This window comes from Myotis lucifugus, unplaced genomic scaffold (genome assembly GCF_000147115.1).
Source record: "Myotis lucifugus unplaced genomic scaffold, Myoluc2.0 scaffold_62, whole genome shotgun sequence".
Lineage (NCBI taxonomy): Eukaryota > Metazoa > Chordata > Mammalia > Chiroptera > Vespertilionidae > Myotis > Myotis lucifugus.
The window spans coordinates 258,375-283,552 of record NW_005871110.1 but is presented as its reverse complement, the minus strand read 5'-3'; the positions used below and the strand labels follow the sequence as shown (position 1 = coordinate 283,552).

The 25,178-nt window shown below is 40.6% G+C and overlaps 1 protein-coding gene across 1 annotated transcript in view; it reads left to right on the top strand.

The window, feature by feature from the left end:
* Positions 1–11,852, top strand: part of ANK3 (ankyrin 3) — a 202,674-nt gene extending 190,822 nt beyond the window's left edge. Inside the window, exons 44-47 of the mRNA XM_023754603.1 lie at positions 1,124–1,207; positions 1,330–1,386; positions 2,747–2,824; positions 10,423–11,852. Of these exons, the coding sequence (XP_023610371.1) occupies positions 1,124–1,207; positions 1,330–1,386; positions 2,747–2,815 (210 nt within the window). The 3' untranslated portion in view covers positions 2,816–2,824; positions 10,423–11,852. The remainder of the gene's footprint in view (positions 1–1,123; positions 1,208–1,329; positions 1,387–2,746; positions 2,825–10,422) is intronic.
* The last annotated feature ends 13,326 nt before the right edge of the window (positions 11,853–25,178 follow it).

Below are 25,178 nucleotides of genomic sequence, written 5' to 3'. Positions count from 1 at the left end.
GTGACCTGCTACTTTTCCTAAGAAGGCAGTAGTGCACAGTAGCTAGAGTACACTGTAGTGTAGCAATATCCAGGTCACCTTTTCAACAAAAAGTTTAACTAATAGGTCAGTATGGCTCTAGAATAGGTTTGCACTTCAGATGTTTGTCCTTGTTCCCCAAAACTGTAAGTGGCGCTAACCTAAAGTTGAATACCAGTGCCAAAAATAATGTATTGCAAATACAGTCCTATGTTTGCTTTGAGTGGTTCTTCTTCTGATGCAATCATAGAACTAATAGAGAGATATTAAGGAGCCATCTAACTCTACCAAGCTTCCTATGAGCAGGATAGTAAGAGCCCATCTTGGAGATTGAAGAATTTATTTTATTTTTGTAAACTCACTAGAGGAAGGTCTTTTGACAGTTTTCCCCGTCTTAACCAGGTAACAGTCACTAACTGAAAGATACTATTTTAAATTCCTTTCGTACTGACTTTTTTTTTTTTTTGGTCTATGGCATAGGAGCTCCACTTGAAAATAGTAGTATTCTGAAACCAAGTACTTTATCAGACAGCTATTCTCATTTATTTTAAGACCTATGAAAGGTTCAGTCTTAAAAAAAAGAGATTTTCCCTGAACTTTCTCACAGTGCTTCCAAAAAATGTATATATTGCTCTTAGTAAATGAAATTTTAAGTTAAACTAACAATGGGTGATAAATTTCCCAATTAAGGTACTACCTTAATTCACATTAGACATACTGTCATTCATAAAAATGGGTTGTAGTGAAAGTGAGATGATCTAATTAGAGCCCTAGTCATTGGCTAAAGTTTTTTCAACCAATGAAACCTTTTGCTTTGTAAAGCAATGTGTACGTGTTCATTCTATAGTTATGTATTTGTAAATTCTTCCTTCTTGGAGCTTGTTGCTAATCATCATCCTTGTACATACTTGAGGTTTAGTGCTTTGAATGTTGTTGACTGCTAAATAACTATCAGTGGAGTCAGCCTTTTCCCCCTACCCTGGAAGAGCCAGTAGAACGTATGCCTTCTTTTTCTAACATTCCATAGCGCATGTGTGTGGTGTATGGAGTGGTGGGGAGATCTCTCCACCTGGTATGTTGCTAATCTCTATGCCACATCCTTTAGGGAGAGGAAGCAAAACACATTCCTGGTGAATCTGTCACGGAGGAACACTTTACTGATGAAGAAGGCAACCTCGTCACCAGAAAAGTAATCACCATTGGGATTTCATACTTCTCTTGGAATTTAGATGTTCTGTTTGCTTGCTGTAGTGTCCCCTCTTGAAACAGAAAGCAGGAAACATCTCTACTTTTCACTATTGCTTCCTACAGATCACTCGGAAAGTGATAAGACGAATGGTTATCCCACAAGAGAGGAAACATGACATGGTAAAGGAGGGGGACTGCCCCAGAGAAAGTAGAGGATGAAAGCTTTGTGAGCGCTCTCGTGTACGCGGCTAACAGGCTGGCGTGGGCAGTGTGGCAGCTTGAAGCGTTTGCCGCTCCTGATATCTTGTGCATTTGATCAGGGTCAAAGAAAAAGACTTTTCTTCCTAACATTCTTTAACGTTATATTCTTTTACTATCTTCAGAGAGTTCACAGAGATATGTTCATTTATGGAGGTTAGAACATGCCAGTTCAAGATTCCTAGAAAAAATTAAAATCCTCTACCACCACCAAACCCGTTGGCGGGGCCCCACCCATGCCCAGTGCCTGTCTGGGCACGGATGGAGAGCATTCATTTCCAGCAAATGCACAGGATTTAAATGTTAGAATGGCAAAAAGCTCAGTTCAAGACTCATATATCAAATGTATTTTCCCTGTACAGTATGTTCTACAGAGAAATCTGAATTCCTCCATTCTTAACCCAAAAATTCTCCTCTGTGTTTCCAATGTGCCAATTCAGGAACTAAACTCATTACTGAGCCTTGTAACTCAGCAGATGGATCTCCATCTCCCAGAGAAAACACTGCTAGTTATTTCTTACTTCCTTTTCTTAGAACTTTAACCTTTTCATTTTAAAAATAGAAACTTTAATAGCCTGTGTTTACATAAGAAAAAGTGAACTGAGAATTTCTCAGGACTTAATCTGTGGAAAGGCTGCTGTGTTGTCCATTAATTATAAACAGGATAAAGGCTGAGTATTTGTACAAAAACTTTGCTCTCAGAGAAGTGTGTCTCACTGCTCGGTGAAGAAGGGTCTTATTTTATGGAAAATGGATGTCTGCCTGGTCTGGAGTGAGAGGAGGGGTTGGTAATTCCACAAATAATAATTTTAAAAAGTCCCTTAGATCCACAGCTTTTCCATGGTGTTCGTTGTGATTAGTGGTTTGCTGAGAACTTTCAGTCTCATTATGACAGCTTAAAATTCCGCTGGCTTAAAAATGCGTAAGTTGTAATTAATATATTTTATGTTTGGGGTTTGAGTGCCTTGAGAGCTTCCGCGATGATTTCTTCTCGCTTCCGACCGGAAACGGACAGGCTGCTCCTTTTTCTATTCCTCACTAACCTGAAGTACCGTGAAGTACAGTGGCGCTGTCTTCATTCTGGTGGTGCTCTCTAGCTTGCCTGGATGATGCTAAACTGTGTGGTTAAAGCCGGTGGATTGTATTTTTGGACATGAAGTGGCAAAGTGCTTTAAACTGTGTTTCACTTATCCTAATCCAGCCTCAAGGAACCAGAGTTGGAACTGCTTCATAACTAAAACTCCTTTGCCGTGAAATCCTAACGTGTACATTCCTTTTAAAGCAGGGAGAAGGTTATAAGGTGAAGACAAAGAAAGAAATCCGGCATGCGGAGAAGAAGAGCCACTCATAACAGTGAAAGGTCAGTCAGCTATGTGCGTTCATATCAACAACAGTAGCACTTAACTCCCTGTGGCACTCAGGAAGTGATTGAGAGCGCCCCCTTCCTCTCTTTCACTGTGTTCCAGCTTTGCATATGCAGTATGAAGTTGTGATAGTTAGTTTTTTATGTATGCTCACACACACACTAAACTTGACTCTAGTTCACAGTCCAGAAACTTTCTCATGAATTAGTCAGGAATTTCAATGTAAATGATGTTTGCAGAAGCAAGCGTAAACAGTGATTTTTGAGTCTTCTCAAAAAGCGAAGGCTCAGTATCAAATGCAGGAGCAGTATACAAGCTAACAGGAAGATAATTTGGCAACGAGTAATTCTTACAAATACACTGTGAGAATTGTATTGATCCAGCCTTTCCCCACTTTAGCGGAACAGCATTGAGAATATAATTTTGGTTAAAATATAGTAGTTGCTAAGTTTAAATTAAGTGAATGAAATTCCTATATATATATATGATTTCATATTTTATGTAAGCCAAAGCAAATTAAATAGGAAATTAATTAATGGCACCGCTCTGTTTTTAAGTTAAAATGTTTAAAGTTGTCTGAACTTTTCTTCATAAACAAGAGTGTTTTCCTTTAGCACTGTTTTCTAAATTTGACTTCATCCTATTTATTTCTACATAGCTACCATTAGAAAGGCAATTTGGGGTGAAAAAGCAATATAGCTTTGAAAATGTCCCCATAAGTCTGCAAGGTAAAGCAGGGTGGTTTCTTTAAGGCTATTCACCAACAGTTCTCTTAGCCCCACTGGTCAAAGTATCAGAGCAAACAGGTTCCAGTTTCAGCTTTCATACCTCTGCTGCTCCCCAATTCCCAGAACCCTGAGAAAATATCTAGTCTCATTGCCCCTAATGCTTTCTTTATGAGAGGTAACTATAACTAAAGCCCAAATAAACTCTTAATTCTTCCTCCACTAAAACACCTCATCGTTTTTTATTTAGTCACTTAAATACTTATTTCACTTCCTCTCTGTGAGGCTTTCCACAGGGGCACTGAGACGTCATCGCTAGACAATCCTGACAAGGTGCTTGCTCTCCCTGAGCTTACACTTTAGATATTTAATGGGAACCGATCATAACTAAGAACTGCAGGGTGCCCTGGAATAATATTTACTATGCATACTCCTCCAAGTGTTTCACTTGTGCTCTTAATTCTCACAACCAACCCATTTAACAAGTGAGAAAACAGGCCCAAAATTTTGCCCAATATCTCATAAACAAAAAATGGCAAAAAACAGGATACACAAACCCAACAAGTGGTTGCCAAGTTTAAGTTAAATGAATGAGCACACACTGTCAAACCTGTGAACCGAAACTTGACCTGGATCTGAGGTGACTGGGAAGCTTTCCTTTGGGAAAGGGATATTTGAGTTTTAAAGAATGAACAGGACTCAGCGGATGAGGGGTGGGAAATTTGCTATGCGTAGGCACAAGCAAAGGCATTCTGCAGAGGCAAGAAGGAGGAAACAGAAAGAGAAACCATGAGAATGGGTCAGTGTAATTGGCAGAAGAGTTTGCCATTGTGTCTGGAAAAGTGGGAAAGATCCGAATAGGCCTTATGTGTTTCTTTGTTAAGATTCTAGTCTTTACCCCCAAAACAGTGGCAAACCATTGAAGGTTCTTAGGCAAGGGTGGGCTATGATGCAGGCTGTGTTCTGCATCACTCACTCTAGCTGCAGGGCAGAGACTCAATCAGAAGTGGCAATGATGGATGACAAGAAAACCTGTGAAGAGACTATGGTAGATCCTGGCTTGGGCAGTGAGGATGGTAAAAGGTAGGATGAATTGAGAGAGAGCAACATGATTTGGTTTTTATTGGCTGATAAGGGTAAGAGATTGGATAATTAAGGATGACATCAGTGTAACAATATCTAGAATGAACCTACCTATTATGCATGTCATACAGCTAAACTTGATGAAGACATTAGGTAGCAAATTACTAAAACACCGAACATCAGTTTGCTGTCTTGAATTGGTCTATTTAAGCAATTCTACTAGTAAGTGATAAGTGAAGTGAAAATAGAAACTAGGTCAATCAGCTTCAGTATGACCCTTATAGTGTGTCCCTTAAAGTTTAACATCTCATTCAGTCATAGACTCAGACACCAGATGGAAAAGAACCAGAAGTGGCCCTAGCCGGTTTGGCTCAATGAATAGAGTGTCGGCCTGTGGACTGAAGGGTCCCAGGTTTGATTCCGGTCAAGGGCACATTCCTGGGTTGTGGGCTCGATCCCCAGTGGGGGACATGAAAGAGGCAGCCAATCAATGATTCTCTCTCATCATAGATGTTTCCATCTTTCGCTCTCCCTTTCCCTTCTTCTCTGAAATCAATAAAAATATGTTAAAAAAAAAAAGAACTAGAAGTGTCACCTACATTAGCTGGGCCATTTTTATATTTAATATCCATGAATAAATGATGCCAAAAACTATATGACAGTGCTGTGCATCCAAAGTCCTTTAGAGAGTATTAGCAGAGAAGCAACTTGCTCAATAAATATACAAGAGGCTTTAAAATTATAAATAATACACTTTGTTAAGAAGTTGTCAGGGCCTGGGCTAACTTGCTATACCCCTCAAAGGAGAGAGAAACTCAGTAGGAGAATTCATATGAATATGGGAATAACTTCAGGGTAGAGCAAACTCAGTGTGTCAGATGGAAAGAATGGCAATTTGACTGCAAGCCCCAGTCTACTCTCCAGGGTGGTATTTACCTTCCATAGTGAACCTGGGAAATGAGTCCAAGAATACTGCCTAGAATTCCAGGACACTGAACGTGTGCTCTGGAAAAACCAATCTGCAAACAGATTGAGAAATTTTATAGCCCTGCTGGCTGCCTTTAAAAAAAAACAACAAAAAACAGAACTAAGCAAGCAGAATACTTTTCAAATTTCATTGAGTCTCAGACAGTGACATCAAATTTTTATTTCCCATTGTACAGCCAGTTTAATTTTGAGTTATCTGAACCCTGCACCTGCTTTTCTTCAATACTGAGCCACAACCATCCTACTTTTAATGTAAGGGAAAAGCCAATGGCTTAAAATCACTATAAAGATTTGTATGTAGTATATAGTGATTTATAGTTTATAGTGCTTTCTAAGTGGCAAGTAGTATATAGTGATTTATAGTGCTTTTCCATTTTCTTCTTGTGTAGTCCTTCAAACAAGCCTTGAAGCAGGTCAGACCAATTTTGTTTACTTCCTTTTAGAGATGAAGATACCGAGGCTCAGAGATGTCAGGTGACGTTTCTGCTGTCACAAGCTCATGACTGATACTCTTGCCTAGTAGTGCCCTTTCTGTTACACCAACCTGACTTTCTAAAATGATTTATGAATAATAGTCATTCTATCAAGTGATTACTGTATGACAAGTACTAGGTAAGGTTATTATATACCCCCCATTCATATAATCCCCAAAATAATACTATAGGGTAAGTACTACCATCCTTTCTTATAAATGAGGAAACTGAAGTTTTAAAATTTAAATGACTTACCTAAGGTCCTACAGCTAATGAGCAAAAGCTATGAAATTTGAACTTATCCAGAACCTAGTTATTAACTATTACTTATATTAATAGTTTAATAGTATTCAATGACTTAAAGACCTAAAAGCAAACTTTGAATCAAAGTTTATACAAAGGCAACCTGTAGTAAATTTCTTCATACTCTACATAGTAAAAACTGTTTTGGGGGGGGGGTTTAAGTAAAGCAAACTTTCATTTTTAAGGTAGCCATCATCTATAAAACATTTACTTCAAATGTACCATTAGAGGGCTGATTAGTGAGTCGGTGGCAAGGGAAGGTCCCCAGAAAGAAGCTGTAAAAACTGCAGGATAGCTGTATTCCAAGCCTCTGGGGGAAATGCTCAGGATCTCACAGCCATATGGAAGCCAAGAGTGGCAACAGTGCCCAAGCTTGCCAGGGCCATAATTTATCTGAGTCAAAAGTTGACTAATTATATTTATTCCTTAAAAAGATATTTGACCTTTCACTTGGTGAAGAATGAAAAGGGTAGATATGCAATCATGAAGAAACCTCCATGCTGCCTGTCCTTCTGGAACTCTTATCTTGCAAGGAGGAACGAGTTGGGACAAATGTTGTTCAAGGGCTAAAAATACAAAACCCAGGATCCAACGAGAAGGAAAGAGAGAAAGGAGTAGCATTAACGAATGCTGTGTTCTCAGTGGGCTCTAGGGAAGGCCTATCAGAAAAGGCTTTTCTGAGGCCACAGGAGAGCTAAATCTTTAAAGATGAGTAAGCGTTAACCTGCAAAGGTGGGTCTCATTAGGGAAAGCAGTCTGCACTTTCAAGGAGATGGCACTTGAAACAAACTTGAAGGGTAGAGAGAGTTAGATATAGATGAAGATTAGGGAAGGGAAGTATAAGTGGATGCAAAGTCATGAGCAAAGGAAAAGTTGGAGACCAATGTGTTGATGACAGACATGTAATCTTGATCCTCTAGATCAGGGGTGGGGAACCTTTTATCTGCCAAGAGCCATTTGGATATTTATAATATCATTCGAGGGCAATACAAAATTACCAACTTAAAAAACCAGCCTTGGCAGGGCCAGACGTTCCTCACCCCTGCTCTAGATCCTCCTGCTGTGTGCAGCCTATGGACTAGCAGTATCATCGAATCCTGTTAGAAACACAGAATCTTTGAGTTTACCCCAAACTACTGAATCAGAATCCGCATTTGAAGATCCCTAGGTGATACATATGCACATCAAACTGAGAATTGCTGCTCCAGACATACACTGAGTGGCCAGATTATTATGACCACCCCATCAGTACTTCATTGACACTTCAAAAATACTGAATATTGAAAACTTCCTTAAGCAAATACTCTCAAGGTTTTATTATTATTTGCATAACTAATTCACTTCATTGTACTGATGGGGTGGTCATAATAATCTGGCCACTCAGTGTATAACTGGCTATCAAACTGGATTGACCACTGGAATCCTCTAGGAAGCGCTTTTTTTTTTAAGTTTTGAGGGGTTTTTTTTTGTTTTTTGGATATTGGGTTCTGCCCCCAAGAAATTCTAAATAAACTGGAATGGCATATGGCCTGGACAGTGGGATTTTTTTTAAGTCTCTGCAGATGATTCTAATGTGCACCCAAGTGTGAGAACGGATGGAGAGTAGTGGGCATTAAGCCTGAAAAGTTTCATTGGGCTACAGAAGCTTCAGACATCAATGATTTTTTTAAGCTAGACCTTAGGAGCTAAAAACCACTTGTATGTACACCTGTAAGGAAAGGTTGATTCTAACTCAAGCATGTGATTTGGAAAGGGCAACATTCATCTATAAAATATAAACTGCCATGAAAATCCACTCAATAGCTGTTTTTCTACATTTTAAAGTGTTTCCTAAAAGAAAAGTACAGTGAAATGATTAACTTCTTGAGTTGGTTTCTACTACCTTTGTGTTTGAAAGGTCTGCAAAACCCAAAGACAGATTCCTAAATGCAAATGCTTCTACCTGGAATCTATTATCTAAACCCAGAAAGGGAAGATGACTTGTCCTTTTTTTTTTTTGAAATGTCATCTTAATGGCTCCTGCCCTCTCACACTTTCCATCAGGTGTCGCTCTTATCACAGTTTATACAGGATGTCGATGTTTTATAAGAAGCACTCAGCCAAGGCTCTAATGCTTTTTGTGCAACTTGGCATAAAGTCTTTTATCCAATGATGACCTTCCTGCACCCTGTGTGATTGGAGCCAACACACTCTGGTGTGAGAACAAGAGAGATTTATAAGGGGAACTAATTCCCAACTTTTTTTAAACTATCACTCAAATCATACCTGAATATAAATGGGAATAATTAATAGCATTTTTAAAATTATAGAAACATATTCACTATTTCTAGAGAGATAATGGACATTTGCATTGGGTGATAAAAGAGAAAGACCTTACTCCTTATGGCCAGAGTTATCCTTGGAAGTTGGATTCGGTTTTGGAAGAGATGAAGCAAAAATAAAGTTCAATTGAGTTGCCCATCTACATAAATTTACTAAACACTATCAAACTATATACTATATTTACAATAGGTGAATTGTATGGTATGTAAATTATGTATCCTTTAAGCTGTTAAAAGCTGGGGTCTGTGGGAGGGGTTTGATTAGAGAAAATTGCTGAAAATTCTCCCTAAGAAAACAGCATGATAGCACTAGGGTAACACTATAGGACCATCTAAGAAGCCTGGTGCCTGGAAGATTAGGAATAATATAAAAACAGAGGTGAGAAAATCCTGATCTTCTTACTCTGATTTGCACACCTTCTGGGATGGAGCCTATCCAAATGAGTCACTTTCCTTCCCTGGAGCTTCTTCAGAGCCATGGGAGGGGGCGGGTGTTGAAATCACCCCAGAAGGAATTGATACTTTGATGTTCTTGGCTCTCAGCATTGATGACCTGGGGCATGGAGGTCGGTAGCACTTTTAATACAAAAAAGGAAGCCTGAACCGCAGTAGAGCAGACAAAGGAAGTGCTGTACCAATATGTTTACATAAGCCAAGGTATCCTGGGTGACCCATCCAAAGGGGAAGAAACTTGTCCAGGATAAGTAAACAACATCAAGGTCACTGGGAAGACTTTTGGGCCTTAACAGAAATAATCCTAAAGGTTATCCTAGACCTGCTTACATGTTGGTGAGCAGGATTGTTCCTGCCTTTCTCAGTTTTCTGTAGGGGCTGTGTCTTGTTCTTGGGCAGGCATTCAAGTTTGTCACCTTCACACTGACAAAGGACTAGATGTGGGAATAATTTTATTTTATGGAGAAAAAGTTCATACCAAGAACAATACATACTGCACCAAAGTATGAAAACCTTTGCCAAAGAATGTTGATTTATGTTGACATATTAAGAGCAGCTATATAACTTTATGCAGGTATTATCGAGTAAGACAAGACAATCTTACTGGAGCCTAAAAAAAACACCCAGAACTCAAAATTAATTTATCCTGTCACGACTGATGTGGGGCAGGAAAGGGGAAAGTATTCTTTCCAATGGCTGAAGATAGTCTTCCATTTTAATGTGCATATGGAAAAACAATTTCATAGTAATGAAGCAATAACACTGTCCTCCCTTTTTGAAAGACTGGTTGCCTTTGTGCCCATGAAAACCTCATGTCCCTGCTAATTTGCTGTTGGTGGAAATCTCAGAGCACCCCTGTCAGCCTCTTCATTTTACAGATAAGCCAGAGGCCCCCCAGGGCTTCCCCAAGGGCCTGAGTGAATGACCCTCGAAGACCTAGAAGAAGTCTTTCTGACTCAATCTCTAAAACCACAAATAGAGCAAACAAAGTTGCATGAGGTCACGGGATCAGCAAGGGGAGGTCATTGCCTTCAAAGAGCTTTCCGGCACACCTCAGGGCCTTGTCCTCTCAGGCATCTAGCAGATAGCCTGAGTCCAAAGTTTCATGCTAACCCGCCCCATTAGGAGGCCCAGGACCCCCATTCTCTGAGCCTTTTCTGTTGAATGGCAAGGAAGGCTTAGACAAGTTCTCTATTTTTTAAAAAAGAAAGCAAGCTAACCTCACTACTTACTGTCTGTCTTTCCACAGGATCATGTGTTTTTACTGCCAGTATTGAGAAATTCATGGAAGACATGTCAGCAGGAAGTAAAGATTCGAGGAGAAGGGTGTGTGTGTGTTTGCTGCTTCCACACATTAATGGCATGACTCTTTTTTTTTTACACAAAAAGAAAAGAGAAAAAGGAAACCACCCACATTTTAATTTAGCATGAGCCAACTTACAGAGCATGGAAATTCACTTTCATTCCCAGGATTGGCACGTGTGCAATTAGCAATGCAGTGTATATACAAGAAGCCATGCCGTTAACAGTTTATCTCAAGTGACTTGGTGTCATTTACAAAAGGAAGAAATTCCTGCCTCCAGAAGGAACAGAAGGAGATGGACTGATGAAATCACAGAGAAACACTAAAATTACTAAATCCACAACAGCTCGCCTTATTTTTCTTGGACCCAAACTGTCAGGGTATAAACACTATTTGTTTCTTTTTTAAAACATCTATAGTTTTGCTGTAAATAATAACAGTGTATAAATTCTAACAGAAAAATAGAATAAATGTTGATAAGGCACTGCCTCTTAGAACACAAACAGAATATTGCAAATGCATTTAACATCATAGAGGTCTCAAGGGACTTCACCCTAGAAGAGGAGGGAGGGGTTCTGGGTGGGGGGGACCTTTACTGATTCTTGTATATTAGCAATTATAATGTTTGTATATGCAAAACTGCTAGCTTGATTTTAAAAAAGCAAATCTTTAAAATCTGCTGCAAATTTAAATAATTCCCAAAATGAGGAATTCTGTAGTTCTGTGAAAAAAAATTTTCTTCAGAATACTAATATTTTGATGCATGTGTATCACCTTATTTTGATTAAATCTTTTCCAATTTTGCAAACACTACCGTATACTGCAACACAGAAGATTTTATCTGTAAACAAAAAGCCCTTCATCTAATATTTGTTGCTATTGCCAATTTTCCAATTAAATGACCTAAAAATGGAAAAAAAAAAACCTATACAGTAGTTGCTTTAGGGGGAGGGGGTGCTCTCTGTTAGTGCTTAAAAGGGGGGTAATGCTTGCCGCTTTAGAGGTGGATGGTGCTCATAAGAGGCCCCAGTCAGGGGTGTTTAAAATGGACTGAACAGAAATCCTTAGCTAGTAGAATGGCAGCACGCTGTAAAATTATCACTGTATCGTGTACTGGCTATAAGATGTAGACACCTTTCAGTAAGCCAATCATTTGTAACCATTCTAGCAGTGTCATACTAGGTTAATAAGGCTGCAGTGTTTTAAAGGGCATTTTTATTTGGGTTTTGGTGAAATTCTTTAATTTGTTGATTATATTCATATGAAATCAGCATTCATGGACACATAGCTCTAATGACATATGTATGAAAAACCATACACTGGATGACCTAGTCGATTATTTAAGCATAAAATAAATTGTGTTAAACTCTTCACCTGTCCTTGTGTTCTCTGGCAGAAGATCATTGCCTAACTCCTTAGCATTTGGCAGCACCGATCCTCCTCACCAATCCTATTGGTGCCTCTGCCTCTGTGGTCACTAAGGAGATAGTCCCCCTAACATTCCGTTCTGCCCTGCAAACTCCCAATCTACAAAAATTTGGAGCATTTCATAGAGGAGCCATGAATTAAAGATCAATGACAATTGATCTTTGCCCACATCTGGGTTGGGCTGTCCCACCACCACCCCTCAAAAGTGGGAAGTTGGAGCTATTAGAACCGGCATGTCCAGAATGAACCACTCCACTTGCCGCTGTTTTAGCCCACAAAGCAATTGTTTGTTTTTTCCATTGACATTCATTGTCAGTGCTTAGAAGTTAGGAAATTTTGCACAGTAACCAGATTTCTAACTTCTCTTGAAAAGATTTGGCCTCACTGCCAGAAGGCACCTTCTGGGGCCATGTTGCCCTCTCCAGCCAGGTGTATGGTCTGCAAGCACCACAGTCTGTCTCATTATCTTTATTTTTATTTTTTATTTTTATTTTTTTTTGATCCTCACCAGAGGATATTTTTTCATTGATTTTTTAGAGAACAGTGGAACGGAGGAGAGACAAATATGGAATGTGCCCCTCCCCCTGCAGCAAAATTATCCTATGACATTCCCCCCACCCCAATCTACCCAGGAGGAAAGGTTTTTAAAAGAAACTTGCCCCCAAAGCCTCTCTGTTAAACGAGGATCAGAATCCGGGTGTCCTAACTTCCCATATAAGAGTTACGAATTGTGGAGGCACAGTCCTTGACAAAAAGGTGTTTATTCTGAACTAGAAGCTTGAAGTGTGCTTGTCTGGGTATTAAATGGGTGTTATGTGTATATACCTGAAAACTTGACTTCAGGACTATCTGATGAGCTAAACTTAAGGTCAAGCAAAAGTTCATAAATTTAATTAGAGAAGTAGCCAAAATAGGATGATCAAGATTTTATTTGCATCTGCGTATATGTATATATGTGTATGCATGGATTGAATTGGGAGCATATGTTATATATTCCTAATACTGTCTTTGATCTGCTGGCTTATAAAATTTAAGCTTTTTCCTCAATTGAGGGGGAAAAAAATTTAATGATAAGATTCCTGATATTTGCTGGTTTTCAATTTTATATTCTTACCAAATTCCTGAGTTTGTTCAATTAAAATGTATTATCACTATTAAATTGCCAAGTTATGGCAATATACTGTGCAGGGTTATTCTACCATTCCTAAGAGGGACCTACTTCACTGAACACATAAGCAGCCAGCTTCTTTCCTCTATTAATAAATACTACCACAGTGTCCTGGTATTCCAACATGTTCATTTGGTATTCTCCTGGGTTCTATCAAGACAGGTTTTTCTCCAGGGCAAATAAAAAAAGTTGTTTGCTTGTCTTTATGAGCATCAGGTCACAGCAGGGATATGTGAGAAGCTCAGAAATATAAATTGCCGAGGTGATAATTCTCTGAAGAAGCCACTGATCCAAAAGCTAACTTCCTGAGTGAGTCTCGGTGTTCTTGATTCTGGCATTTTAAAAGGTGTGTAATTTCCTAGTCATATGGCACTGCTCCTTGCTCATGAATTTATGATCAAATAGTCCAGAAATAAACATGTCTAACATTGAGATTTGAACCAGACTTTACAAGAGTTCTTTTAGTAACAGAGACCAAAAAAAAAAGAAAGAAAGAAAAGACAGTGGCATAATTAATTTACGTGATTACCTAGCTAACCATGCACCAATACAAAATAAATGAATAACAGAATGGATTCTGACTAACATCCTTAGTAGTAGGTCCTATAGCCTTTGGTTCTTTAACAGTTAAATGCAGACCATTCAAAATAGACCAAAATGAAATTTACCATTATATCTGCCACACTCAATGACCGACAGCCACGAGTAAAATGCACGACTAGGTGATCCTGCAGTGAAGAAATTTTACCCTTCATTCCTTGGTGCTTTCTGCATTAAGGAATAAATACCCCAAGGGTTGCATTTCCAACAGGACATCCTGAGACTCCTAATTCCTCAAAGGAGTTCCAAAGCAAAGCACAGCTGAACATGCTGAGAGGATTATAAAGGCGGTGGGAAGAAGCACTAGGCCAGCCGTGGGCAAACTACGGCCCGCGGGCCGGATCCGGCCCGTTTGAAATGAATAAAACTAAAAAAGAAAAAGACCGTACCCTTTTATGTAATGATGTTTACTTTGAATTTATATTAGTTCACACAAACACTCCATCCATGCTTTTGTTCCGGCCCTCCGGTCCAGTTTAAGAACCCATTGTGGCCCTCGAGTCAAGAAGTTTGCCCACCCCTGCACTAGGCCATGAAAGGTACACCAGAAGCAAGAAGGGAACTGTCAGGTCTTTTTCTCCAGGACTACCTTAAAACGCCCTGTCTGTATCCCAGAAAAATAAGTGAGGTCCCTGCCTACTTTCCCCCAACATCATCCACTTCTCTTCTGAAATCTAACTCAAGCAATGGCATAATTCTGAGAGCTGGGAAGGAATGAGGACTTACAGGCTTCCTGCATCTGAGGCACACTACCAGGTCCTCAGACTAGACTGTGCTCCCTGAGAGCAGGGACTTTGTTCTGCTGCATCCACAGTAGGTGCTCAGTAAGTATTTGAGTACATGAATGAGTCAAACATCATAGGGCAAAGAACAGTAAATGGGAAATGTTACTCTGTGCACCGTCTTGCGCACCATTTTCTTTACAGGCTCAAGCAGGTTGGAAATTAAAGGAAAGCACAGCTTTTGAGTCTAATAACTTCATTCACTGAGAACTAACTTGTTTCACCATCTAGCCCTTTCCAGCTGCACAATCCCTTATTAGCCACAAAGTCTTAAATAATTGGGCTATCCAATACCACACCAGCAAACAGCACACCAGTCATGCTGCTGAATCAGGCATCGTTCCCATAGTGATGGGCTACTGTCCTCGTCGTCATCACTGACTGGCCATGGAGAATCCAGGCAAGAGTGTGGAGACCTTGCCATGATCCCTAATCTCTATGAATGAATCAGATTCGTCGCCTCTCTTTCAGACATGGTATCCAAAGTTTTTAAAACTCTGCCTACCTCAACAATCCCACCTCAGTGTTGCCAGTGTTTGTTGGGTTGGTTAAAGACAAGAAGGTACAGAAATTACATCCTAGGAATCCCTGGGATGCATACTGCCTGCAAAGGTGTTTTGTTTAGACCAAACAGAATTTGAAAAAAGATGGCCAACATTTTTTTTAATCAGGAGATTTTAGATTTTTTAAAAATGAAATTTGAATTCTCTTTAAAATCTAAGGAAGTGACAATGTTGTTTCTGAGATCCCTTATGATAACAACTACTTGGAGCAAAAGTACACCTGCCATGTTTGGACAAGCATGTGTTTTCTTGTTCACCATTGTCCCTCCTTTTCCTCTTGCCTCCAAAACCCAATCTACTTTATTCATTTCTATTCCCAGTCTCTGTTTGATTGGATTGGGAGAAGGAGAAGGCAGCAAAAAGATGTGTTCGTGCTTGAGTTCTTTTTATGGCAAGCAAAACATCTACCTATTTTTATCCTCAGTGTCAAGCAGAAGATGGAATAAAGAAGGGAGAAGAGAAAGGTAGATCATGTGGTTTTTCCAAACCCATCCATCCACCCACCTCATTCAACATGTGTTGAATGCCTGCCACTTTTCAGATGCTCTCCCAGGTACAGTATACATCCCTTCCCTGCCCACTATTTTCCAAGTGAGAAGAACACAAACAGTCTCTGTGTGAAGTTGAAAGCTCCTGGGAAAGGAAAAAGCCAGCTCTGCTGAGTGGAGCCATTGCACGTTCACAATTAAGTGAGACTCAAGGCCTGACAAAAACATCAATTTTGGTAGAAAACTTCTGAAACATTTCAAAGGTATTTAAACAGCTCTGCAAGCCCATCTCGCTTCCAAAAACTCCAGATTTAGATGGAACCAGTTGAAACTTTGAACTCATACTCAATGTTCTTTACTTTATATCCAGTCCTTCACGATTCTGACCTCTTCACAGAGTCCATCCTGCTGACACCAACCCACACTGGCAACTCATGCAAACTAAGTGAGTGCCCCATGATTCAGCATTCAAATCCACATCCTTAATGGTTTCTCTGGATATCTTGTGCTTTCCACAGTCCCAAGAGGAGAGCTGGGTGCACAGAGGGTGTAATCAACATTCAGCTTCACATGCTAATCATTTACTTGTTCTCTATAGTTAAGTTTTACCAGACTCCAGCCATGCTGTAGGACACACTGATGGCTCAGTTTGGGTGCACAACCTACCCATGGACGGCAGTGCTCGAGTGCAGAAAGGAGCAGACCCAGAGCTGCCTCATGAGAGCCTGGCTTGCTAACCTGCCATCATGTCAATGTGCCTTGCTTGGGTAGAGCCTAAAGCAAGTAAAGGGTATCTAAGGAAAAGCCTGCAAAAACCTTATCCGATTCAAGGCTGATAGAGAGATAGACATATAGACAGATGCTTACATGGATAGATGGATATAGTGGGGACAACTGTAGTACAGTAAGCTTTAGAGTAATTCTCATGCTTTTAACTATAATAAAACTTTGAACTCTCAAGTTCCCTAGGCTAAAGTAGTCATTCTCTCAAATGTCTGTGGAGACTAGCTAGGTCATCTAAATTAGGCAAAAGGGTTGTGGTAGACTGCATTGTATATAAATTATTGGCTGCCTCTCCCTGATGGTAGATTAGAGTTTCCCATCCCATTGACATCACCTTAGCTACACCACTTGCTTTGGCCAATGAAAGTAAAGCAGATCCTCTAAGACAGTGGTTCTCAACCTTCCTAATGCCATGACCCTTTAATACAGTTCTTCATGTTGTGGTGACCCCCAACCATAAAATTATTTTTGTGGCTACTTCATAACTGTAATTTTGCTACTGTTATGAATTGTAATGTAAATATCTGATATGCAGGATGTCTTTTCATTGTTACAAATTGAACATAATTAAAGCATAGTGATTAATCACAGAAACAATATGTAATTATATATGTGTTTTCCAATGGTCTTAGGCGACCCCTGTGAAAGGGTCGTTCGACCCCCAAAGGGGTTGTGACTCACAGGTTGAGAACCACTGCTCTAAGAGCTAGTGCATTTTTCTTCATGCTCCCTTTCCTCCTCCTTCAACCCCAGTGATGCTCCACACAGACTGCTCCCTGGCCCAGTGCTGGAGTAAAGGTGACATGGAGCAGAGCCACAGTCAACCCGCAGTGGACATGCAATGTGAGCAGGAAATAAACCTTTCTAGTAAACCACTGAGATTGTTCTGTCATTGGGTATTATAGCATAACCCATGAGTAATATTCAAATCAGGCAGAAAACATTAAAGGGCGGTAGGCATTTGTGTAAGCACATTCCCCTCCTAAAGAGTCTGCCTTCTAAAGACTAGCTCTGCTAGATTTTCTCATTTTTTATATGTTGGTATTTTATCCCCTCCACAATAATATTGTGAGTCAAACAAACATGCCTGTGGACCACCAGTCTTCAACCTCTAGCTCTTGGCATCTGCAGAATGAACACATACCTGGATCATGCCATACAGATTTACTGAGGTGTGATTTTAATTACCTACTACGAAGCTGATGTGCATAAGCAAATAACTTGATTCCTGCACCAGTCTAATGGCCGACCTAACGTCCCCACCTCAGTGCAGTTTGGTTGTTCTCTCTGTACCATTTCAAATGCTAAAACTCTTATTAAGGGTCTGAAGGGGTTACTTGGCTTTATGTATATTTTATAGCATTTTAGTGAAGAGTTGATCTTCACTTGTGCATCTAAACTTGATGTGGCTCCTACCTACCTCTATAACCACATCATGTAATCTTATCCTTTTCTCTCACTACCTTCCAGACCAGTGATAAAGTGTAGTCCATGGACTTGTCGTAGTCTGAGAAAATTTTGGTGCCTATCTTCAATGAGATTTTAAAAACAACAACAACAAAAACCTGATCCAGAATGTAAACCAATTATGCTACTAAGCATATTCTTTAGTTCAGTTGACTTTTTCTGAAATATACTAACGCTTTCTTGAGAAGGAAATGGTGCACAGATTTACAATGGTGCAAGTTCCTTATCTCTTCACAGATTGGTGCTCTCCACAGCACAGTTCTAGCTTCCTTTCTGTTCCTCAAAAATGCCAACTTCCTCCTCATGTCATTCCCATCCCATTTGTATTTACCCTCTGCCAGGGAAACTCTCATCTCAACCTCCAAGTGTCACCCCTCAGGCCTTCCCTGTACACCCTCTCTAAAGTAGCCAGATCCCCTGATCCAGTTATTCCATCACATCACCATATTTATTCCCTTTATAGCATTTATCACTATAGTATATTTGTACACTAGATTCTGTCCTCCTTATTCATTGCTACATCCAGAGCATCTAAGACAAGGCCTGATACCAGTAGGTACAAAATATATTTGATGAATAAGTACATTCATCACACATTTGTTGTCTAAGTAGATGTGGGGTAAGAGGGGAGCACAAACAAGTAGAGAATACATATCTGATGCTGTGAATGTCAAGGAAAAGCAGCAACATCTTCAGTGACTCATTGTGAAGTATCAAAAAGACGTCAGTTTGCCTTTGAGGGTTGCTGTGTTTCCACCCCCCCATGAAGACTTGTTGAGAAGAGCTTTATAAATCAGCTCCTCCTCCACAGAATTCTATAAAAGCTTCATTACTGTCAGGAATCATCATGGTGTTTTTCCATCTTGTGCTGAGGACAGGTGATGGGACGGTTGTTAAAGTTACCTGGTATGTGTCACAGCATCAGATCTTCAAATGACTCTTTGAATCACCCAAACACAGCACCGCCCTTACTGTACTAGTACCACAAAAAATGAGCCCTCTTTCTGGATGAAACAAGCATCTTGCCAATGGAACAATAACAGAAAACAGCTGCTCAGACAGCCTGAGTGGCTACATTGCATGATGGCTACAAATCTTCTTACCCTGGCAGGCCCAACCTGTAGCTAGAATCTAAAATTGCCTTTGGCTTTACAAGTATCAGGAATCAGCTGCTACAGAGCCTGGAGCAAAGCATTATAGAGTAGAGGGACTGTGGAAAACCTGAGAACACACGCCCCAACTAAAACCACAGAGGTTAGTTAGTTCTAACAAAATATTAGGAATGCAGGCCCTGAATTGTCAGCTCTTTTGATTTTTCTAGAACACTGGAAATCTGTATGATGGGATGGAAGTAGGATATGAGTATATATGCACATGGGTATATATAAAACTCCACTCGTAAGCTCTTTATTTCATTCAGACCAAGTAATTGTCAAATAGATAGATAAATAGATACCTACCGTACATATAGCTATTTATCAAAAATAAAAAGGAATGCCCTAGCCGGCTTGGCTCAGTGGATAGAGTGTCGGCCTGTAGACTGAAGGGTCATGGGTTTGATTCCAGTCAAGGGCATATGCCTGGGTTGTGGTCTTGATCCCCAGTGGTGGGTGTGCAGGAGGCAGCTGATCAATGATTCTCTCTCATCACTGATGTTTCTATCTCTTTCTCCCTCTCCCTTCCTCTCTGAAATCAATAAAAATTTCTTAAAAAATAAAAATAAATAAAAAGGAACAAGAACTGGGATCCATAGACTCCAAAAGTTTTAATCTCATCAGAAAACCAAGATATGTCAAGATATGTTCTTAAATAAATAGAACATAAAACAAGATATGTTCTTGAATAAATAGAACATAAAATATTAAAGAAGTGAATGTATATAAAGCACAAAACAGTCCTAACGCATAGCAAATGCTACATGTGTTGGCTACTGTTGTTACAGTTATTGATAGTATTACATTATCATTACAACCACAATCTTAGGATTACTATTGACAAAGTAAACTGGAGAAGGCCTGTACACTTTGCTCATATTGGACACTCAAACACTAACTAAATGAGTTGGTACTTGAAAAATTTGTCGGATTTTAACATGTGTAGAAAGGAGGCCAGGGCCAAAGGAACAAAGAGGCTAGAAGGACAAAGATATCCTGGAAGCATGAACAAAGTTCGCTTTGGTCAGAACTTAAGAAAGAAAGGAGGCAAGGATGGAAAGGGAAGCTCACCATGGAGAGCCTTGAATGCCACTCAAGACTCCATGTGGATCACAAGAAGCACTTGAGCTCAACAGAAAGCCTGGCTTGAGATTATATATATGGCTACTCAGCCAAAAGTGAGACTAGTTTCCAAAAGCAGCCCAAATTTTAGATATTTAGGACATGGAGAAAAAAGAGTTTCATGGGCATATATACTTGTATGTAATTTGCATCATGTGTACTAGTTATATGGCCATGGGCAATTTACTGAGCCTTTATATTCTTTACCTGGAAAATGGGGGCAATAGTTTTTGTTTTTTTGTTTTTAATTTTTAAAAAATATTTCTTTATTGATTTCAGAGAGGAAAGGAAAGAAAGAGAGAGAGAGGAAAGAGAGAAAGAGAGAGAGAGAGAAACATCAATGATGAGAGAGAATCATTGATCAGCTGCCTCCAGCACGTCCCCTACTGGGGATCGAGCCCGCAACTCAGGCATGTCCCCTTGGCTGGAATCGAACCTGGGACGCTTCAGTCTGCAGGCCAATGTTCTATTCACTGAGCCAAACCAGCTAGGGCGGGGGGTGATAGTTTTTGTCAACCACAAATGGTGGAAATGAACTCATCCACGTAAAGCACTTCAAAAAGTATCTGGCGCAGAGTAAAGTCTCCATCCGTGTTACCTCTGTTTTATTGTTGTGGTGGTGTATTAAGATGAAAGGTAAAACAGAGGAAAATGCTTGGCTTGGGCCTCTGTGTTTGTGAGTAGTGATGTAGGTAGGTGGCCTATGACAGCCCTTCATGCTCTAGGATGCTACCTGCTGCTGCCCCAGAGGCCAGGGGACATCCACTCTGAGGCTCTGTAGTCCAGCCCCACCCCCATTACCCTCCAAGGCCTCAGGGCTCCAGTATCCCCTTCTCCCTCTCTTGCCCCTGAATGAATGGTCCTCCATGCCCAACCAAAAAACAAAGAGTGAGCATCCTGCTAGAAAATCCCCCTCCGTCTCTACCATGCTGCTCGGCCTTCTCCAAAGTTAGTCACTAACTTCTTTTCTAACACAGGAAGGTCCCCTCTTGACACAATAACCTCCAATCTCATTCTTGTTTCTCCAAATCCACTTCCTCTGCTCCAGGAGAAAAGCATCTTTGGCTGTTGTTCACAGAGGCGTAAAATGTGTATGTATCTGGGGTGAGGGGTGGAGGTAGTGCCATGGGAAACTTGTATCCAGAACCTATTTTTTTTGAGTTGGGGCCACAGTTATAGCAACCGATTAAAATAAAAAGATTTTGATTCTTGGGTGATTTATCTATCTCTTCATCATCCAAAATAATATTAACGTTCAGAACTTGCCAGTCATAAATGAAAGTGAATTCCCTGCAAAAATCAAATAGGATATTAGAATGGAGCGCTGCCTCTTCCATGTACAGTGTGGGCAGGTGTCCAGACCAGGAGCATACTGACTTACAGGTATGCATGAGAGACCATGCCGCACTAAAGATCAGTGACCACAGGCAGCAAAGTTGGGGCCGTGGTAGGGACTTGCGAGGGTTGTTCTCATGAGGACACTGGGAGGCTTTTGAAAGCAATAACCTAGAGACAGAGCTGAGTTTGGTAACCAGGGAATTAGGACAGTAGCTAAGTCAGGAAACTGAAGGCACGGTTGTTGTCCAGTGCTTTCTCTGGTGCTTGAGACTATTTCTATTGTACCCCCTTCAATGTGGCAGTTTTCACTCCAGGGGCATTGGAAAGGCACCGCTTAGCTCAGATACCCTCTGTGATCTTGAGCAATTCTCTTTCCATGTGTGAATGGAATACTAACCCTGCCTTGCAAGGGTATTTGAGTATTCAAGATCATAAATGTAAAAGCATTTGTCCAGTAATGGCAACTACTATTATCTTAATCACAGACAGAATTTTGACCAGGAATTAAAGCATCATGGCTCTAGTTCAACACTGTACAGACACAGCAAACGTATCATTTTAAAGGTTCCTTGTGCTGCAGCAGGAATGCAGGCTGGTTGGATAGTAACGAAAGGAAGGGCTCTGTGAGAGGCAGGAGTCAAAAACATTCCCTCTCTTTAAATGTGCCCCCATTATGATTGTTCTGAAAACGTTTTGTCCTAAAGATGTATGTTTCACATTGTTTATAGAGAAATTAAATTGGTTTTTAAAAGAGAGGTCTTTCCATTCTTGATAAGATGAAACTGAAAATGTCTACCTTTACCTCCTCCCCCAAAGAGGGAGAAAAAAAGAAATTTACTTTTGTCTTAGAAAATGCATAATGCTTAAGATACCTCATTACTGAGTACATTTTCTTGAATTCTAAAAATGAGCTCTGTGGGCAGGTATAAAATCAGAGGTATGCTTACTGCCTGTACTGTAGGGAAGAAACATTTTAAGTACCTTTGTATCCCTTTATTTGTCTAAAATCCTAAACATCCTGTTGTCATGGAAACACATTCCCTGAGCACCATATATTAGGTATGTTTGTATTCTGTCTAAAGAGATTTCCAGTATTTGTCACACTTGCCAAACACCTATACAAGAAAGCTGATTATGCAGGGTTCAGTTATAATACCAGCATCTGGTATAATTAATCCACTAGACTGAACTGAAATGGAGTTGAAAGAAGGTATTGATAGCTACAGCATGATACGGCAGCGGCGGCGGCGGCGGAGGGAGAGGAGGAAGAGGAGGAAGAGGAGGAGGAGGAGGAGGAGGAGGAGGAGTGTAAAATCAAAGAGGGAGACTTGGGTAAGAAGCACCACAAAATAAGACTGAATTTTTTTTTCTCTCCACTTCTCTAATGCTGATAAGGAAGGGTTATCAGTCGGGGTTCTTGGTTGAAAACAAAGGAAATCTACCTGGCTAACTTGAGCAAGAAGGAGTTTACTAAAAAAATGTCAAACAGCTCACAGAATCATGGGAAATGCTGGAGCTCTGGAAAACTGGTAAAAACCAAGAGAAGCTGGGAGGCTAGAATTGGAGCCAAGGTCATGTCACAAGAAAAGCCTGGTTAGAAAGGCCTTACAATGCCAGGGACACTCAATGCCACCACTGCTGGCAGTGGTGTGAACACCAACCAGTCCTTGCTTTACTGTGACACTCAATCAGGATACACCCTTCTGGGTGGAATGGTCTCACAGGCTGAGCTCAAGTGGCATCCCTAGTGGCCAGGGGTCAAAAGGATCCAACCTTTTCAATTTCCACAGTTGGAGATGGAACCCCTACCTCCGACCAGACTCACCAAACAGAAGGCGGCTTAGATGTTGGGCAATCTGCCAAATACAAAGGTTCAAGTGCTGTGGTGGGATGAGCCTTAGCCTGAGTCATCAAAAAACCTATGTTCTAGTCCAAGGTTTTGCCTCCCAGAGGTGAAATGACCACAGGAATCCCACCTAACCACCTTGGTGCACAGAGGAGCTAGAGTGACAAAAGATTTTATATTACATATGAAAGCAGAAACGTGTTTGGATTTGCTATTTAAAGGCTTTTAAGCATTTATTAAAAGCAGTATAAACAGTTTTAATGAATGGTGGGAATTACCCCAAAATAGGGAACTATATCTCAAAAAAGGCACAGGAAAGTAGAAGCTATGGTGACAAGCCCAGCCCATTGGCCCTGTATGGTAGATGAAGGAAGGGTGAGCTGTAAAGGCCTGATCTGATGACTTGTTTTCCCATCCAGACATACATTCCTCCTTCTAGTGGTAATGTAGTGGTTTCTCTTTAGGAAACTAACCCTCCATCATTCAGAGTCTCCTTGGTTTGGGATGGACATTCCCTAACCATCCATCATATGGGCACATGAGCCCAGCCTGGTCAATCACAGGATTCCATTCCCTTGGCTATAGCGATTGATTTAGTGATGAGTCCATAATCCAAACCAGACCAGAGAAACACTATCTGGATTTTTTTATGTTGTTTTGGTTCGGTGTGAGTTGGGTTGGGTTTGTTTTGTTGTGTTTTTAGAACTTTAGAGTTCCTTACCCCTGGAATTACTAAGCTTGTAGGAGATATGCCTAAGGATGCTGGGGACCACCAGATGCAGACCTGCCTGGGATTAAGGCCAACACAGAAGAAAGCAGAACTGAGAGATAGAGAGGTGAGCAGAGGAGGAGAGAAGAGCAAGACCAGGTCCTAATGACATCATTCCAGCACCTGAAGCCAGACATAACCATAAACTTTTTAGTAAAATGAGCCAGTATATCCTCTTTATTTTTATTTAAGCTTTTAGGGTTGTTTTCTGTGTCTTCTAATGTAAACAGCCCTGGTTGAAACAGCAGGTGGAGAGATACGTGAGGCAAACCAGTTCCAGTGCAGCCTTATTCCCAACCCCATCAGTTGACCAGTAGTTTAGGAACCTTCCCATCCAAGTCCCTCAAGGGACTAATTCATTGAGGAGAAACTATGAGGAAACTTGCAGAATTTTAGCAGCTTGGCCCTGAGCCAGAACCATACTGTTGCTGGTGGATAAAAGTTTCTGGGAACCAGCCATGGAGAACAGAGATATAACACAATTTCTAGAAATCCTGGAGCAAGGACTTCTGACTGCTGCTATTCTGCAGGAATTCAAAGACCAGGCCACCCTTTTCTGCCAGAATAAGTGCAATTACCATAAGAAAGAGAATTCCTAACCCCTGCCACTCTGCAATTAAAGTGGATATTAGGGCTTCTATGAATGGTTGTGCAAGCCAGGCGGTGCTCAATTCCAGGGCACCGAACACATTGCAGTTTTGTGAACAGCACCCCCTGAGGTTGTGCCCTATTCAACCTGCACAGCCATATGCAATCATCCCAGCAGACACTCACTAATTAGTGGGAACATTAGCATCCCTGGATCATATGCACAGAAAGAGTATGCATCTGTGTAAACCACAGAGCAGGGTGAGAGGAAAGAAAAGAAGCCATCTGCAACAGCTCAGACAACAAGAACTTATAGCATTTCAGTTCTTCAGAAATGAGCCAGCTAAGTGGCCTGTGTGAAACCACCTCTTCCCACTCCTCTGAGCTGAGTATGAGGCAGGATCTATGGCCAAGATAACTCAACAGTCCATCCTGGTCTAAGCTCCTTTTCCCAAGGGGACAGAGTTAAGCAAACACTGAATGAAATAGCTGTTTCTCAAGAAGGCACATGGATTTTAAACAAGCGTTACTGAGCCCATTTATAGTAAATATAAAATAGGTAGACCTAATTTAAATGTGGGCCACAGTCAGAGTTTTGGGCCTTTT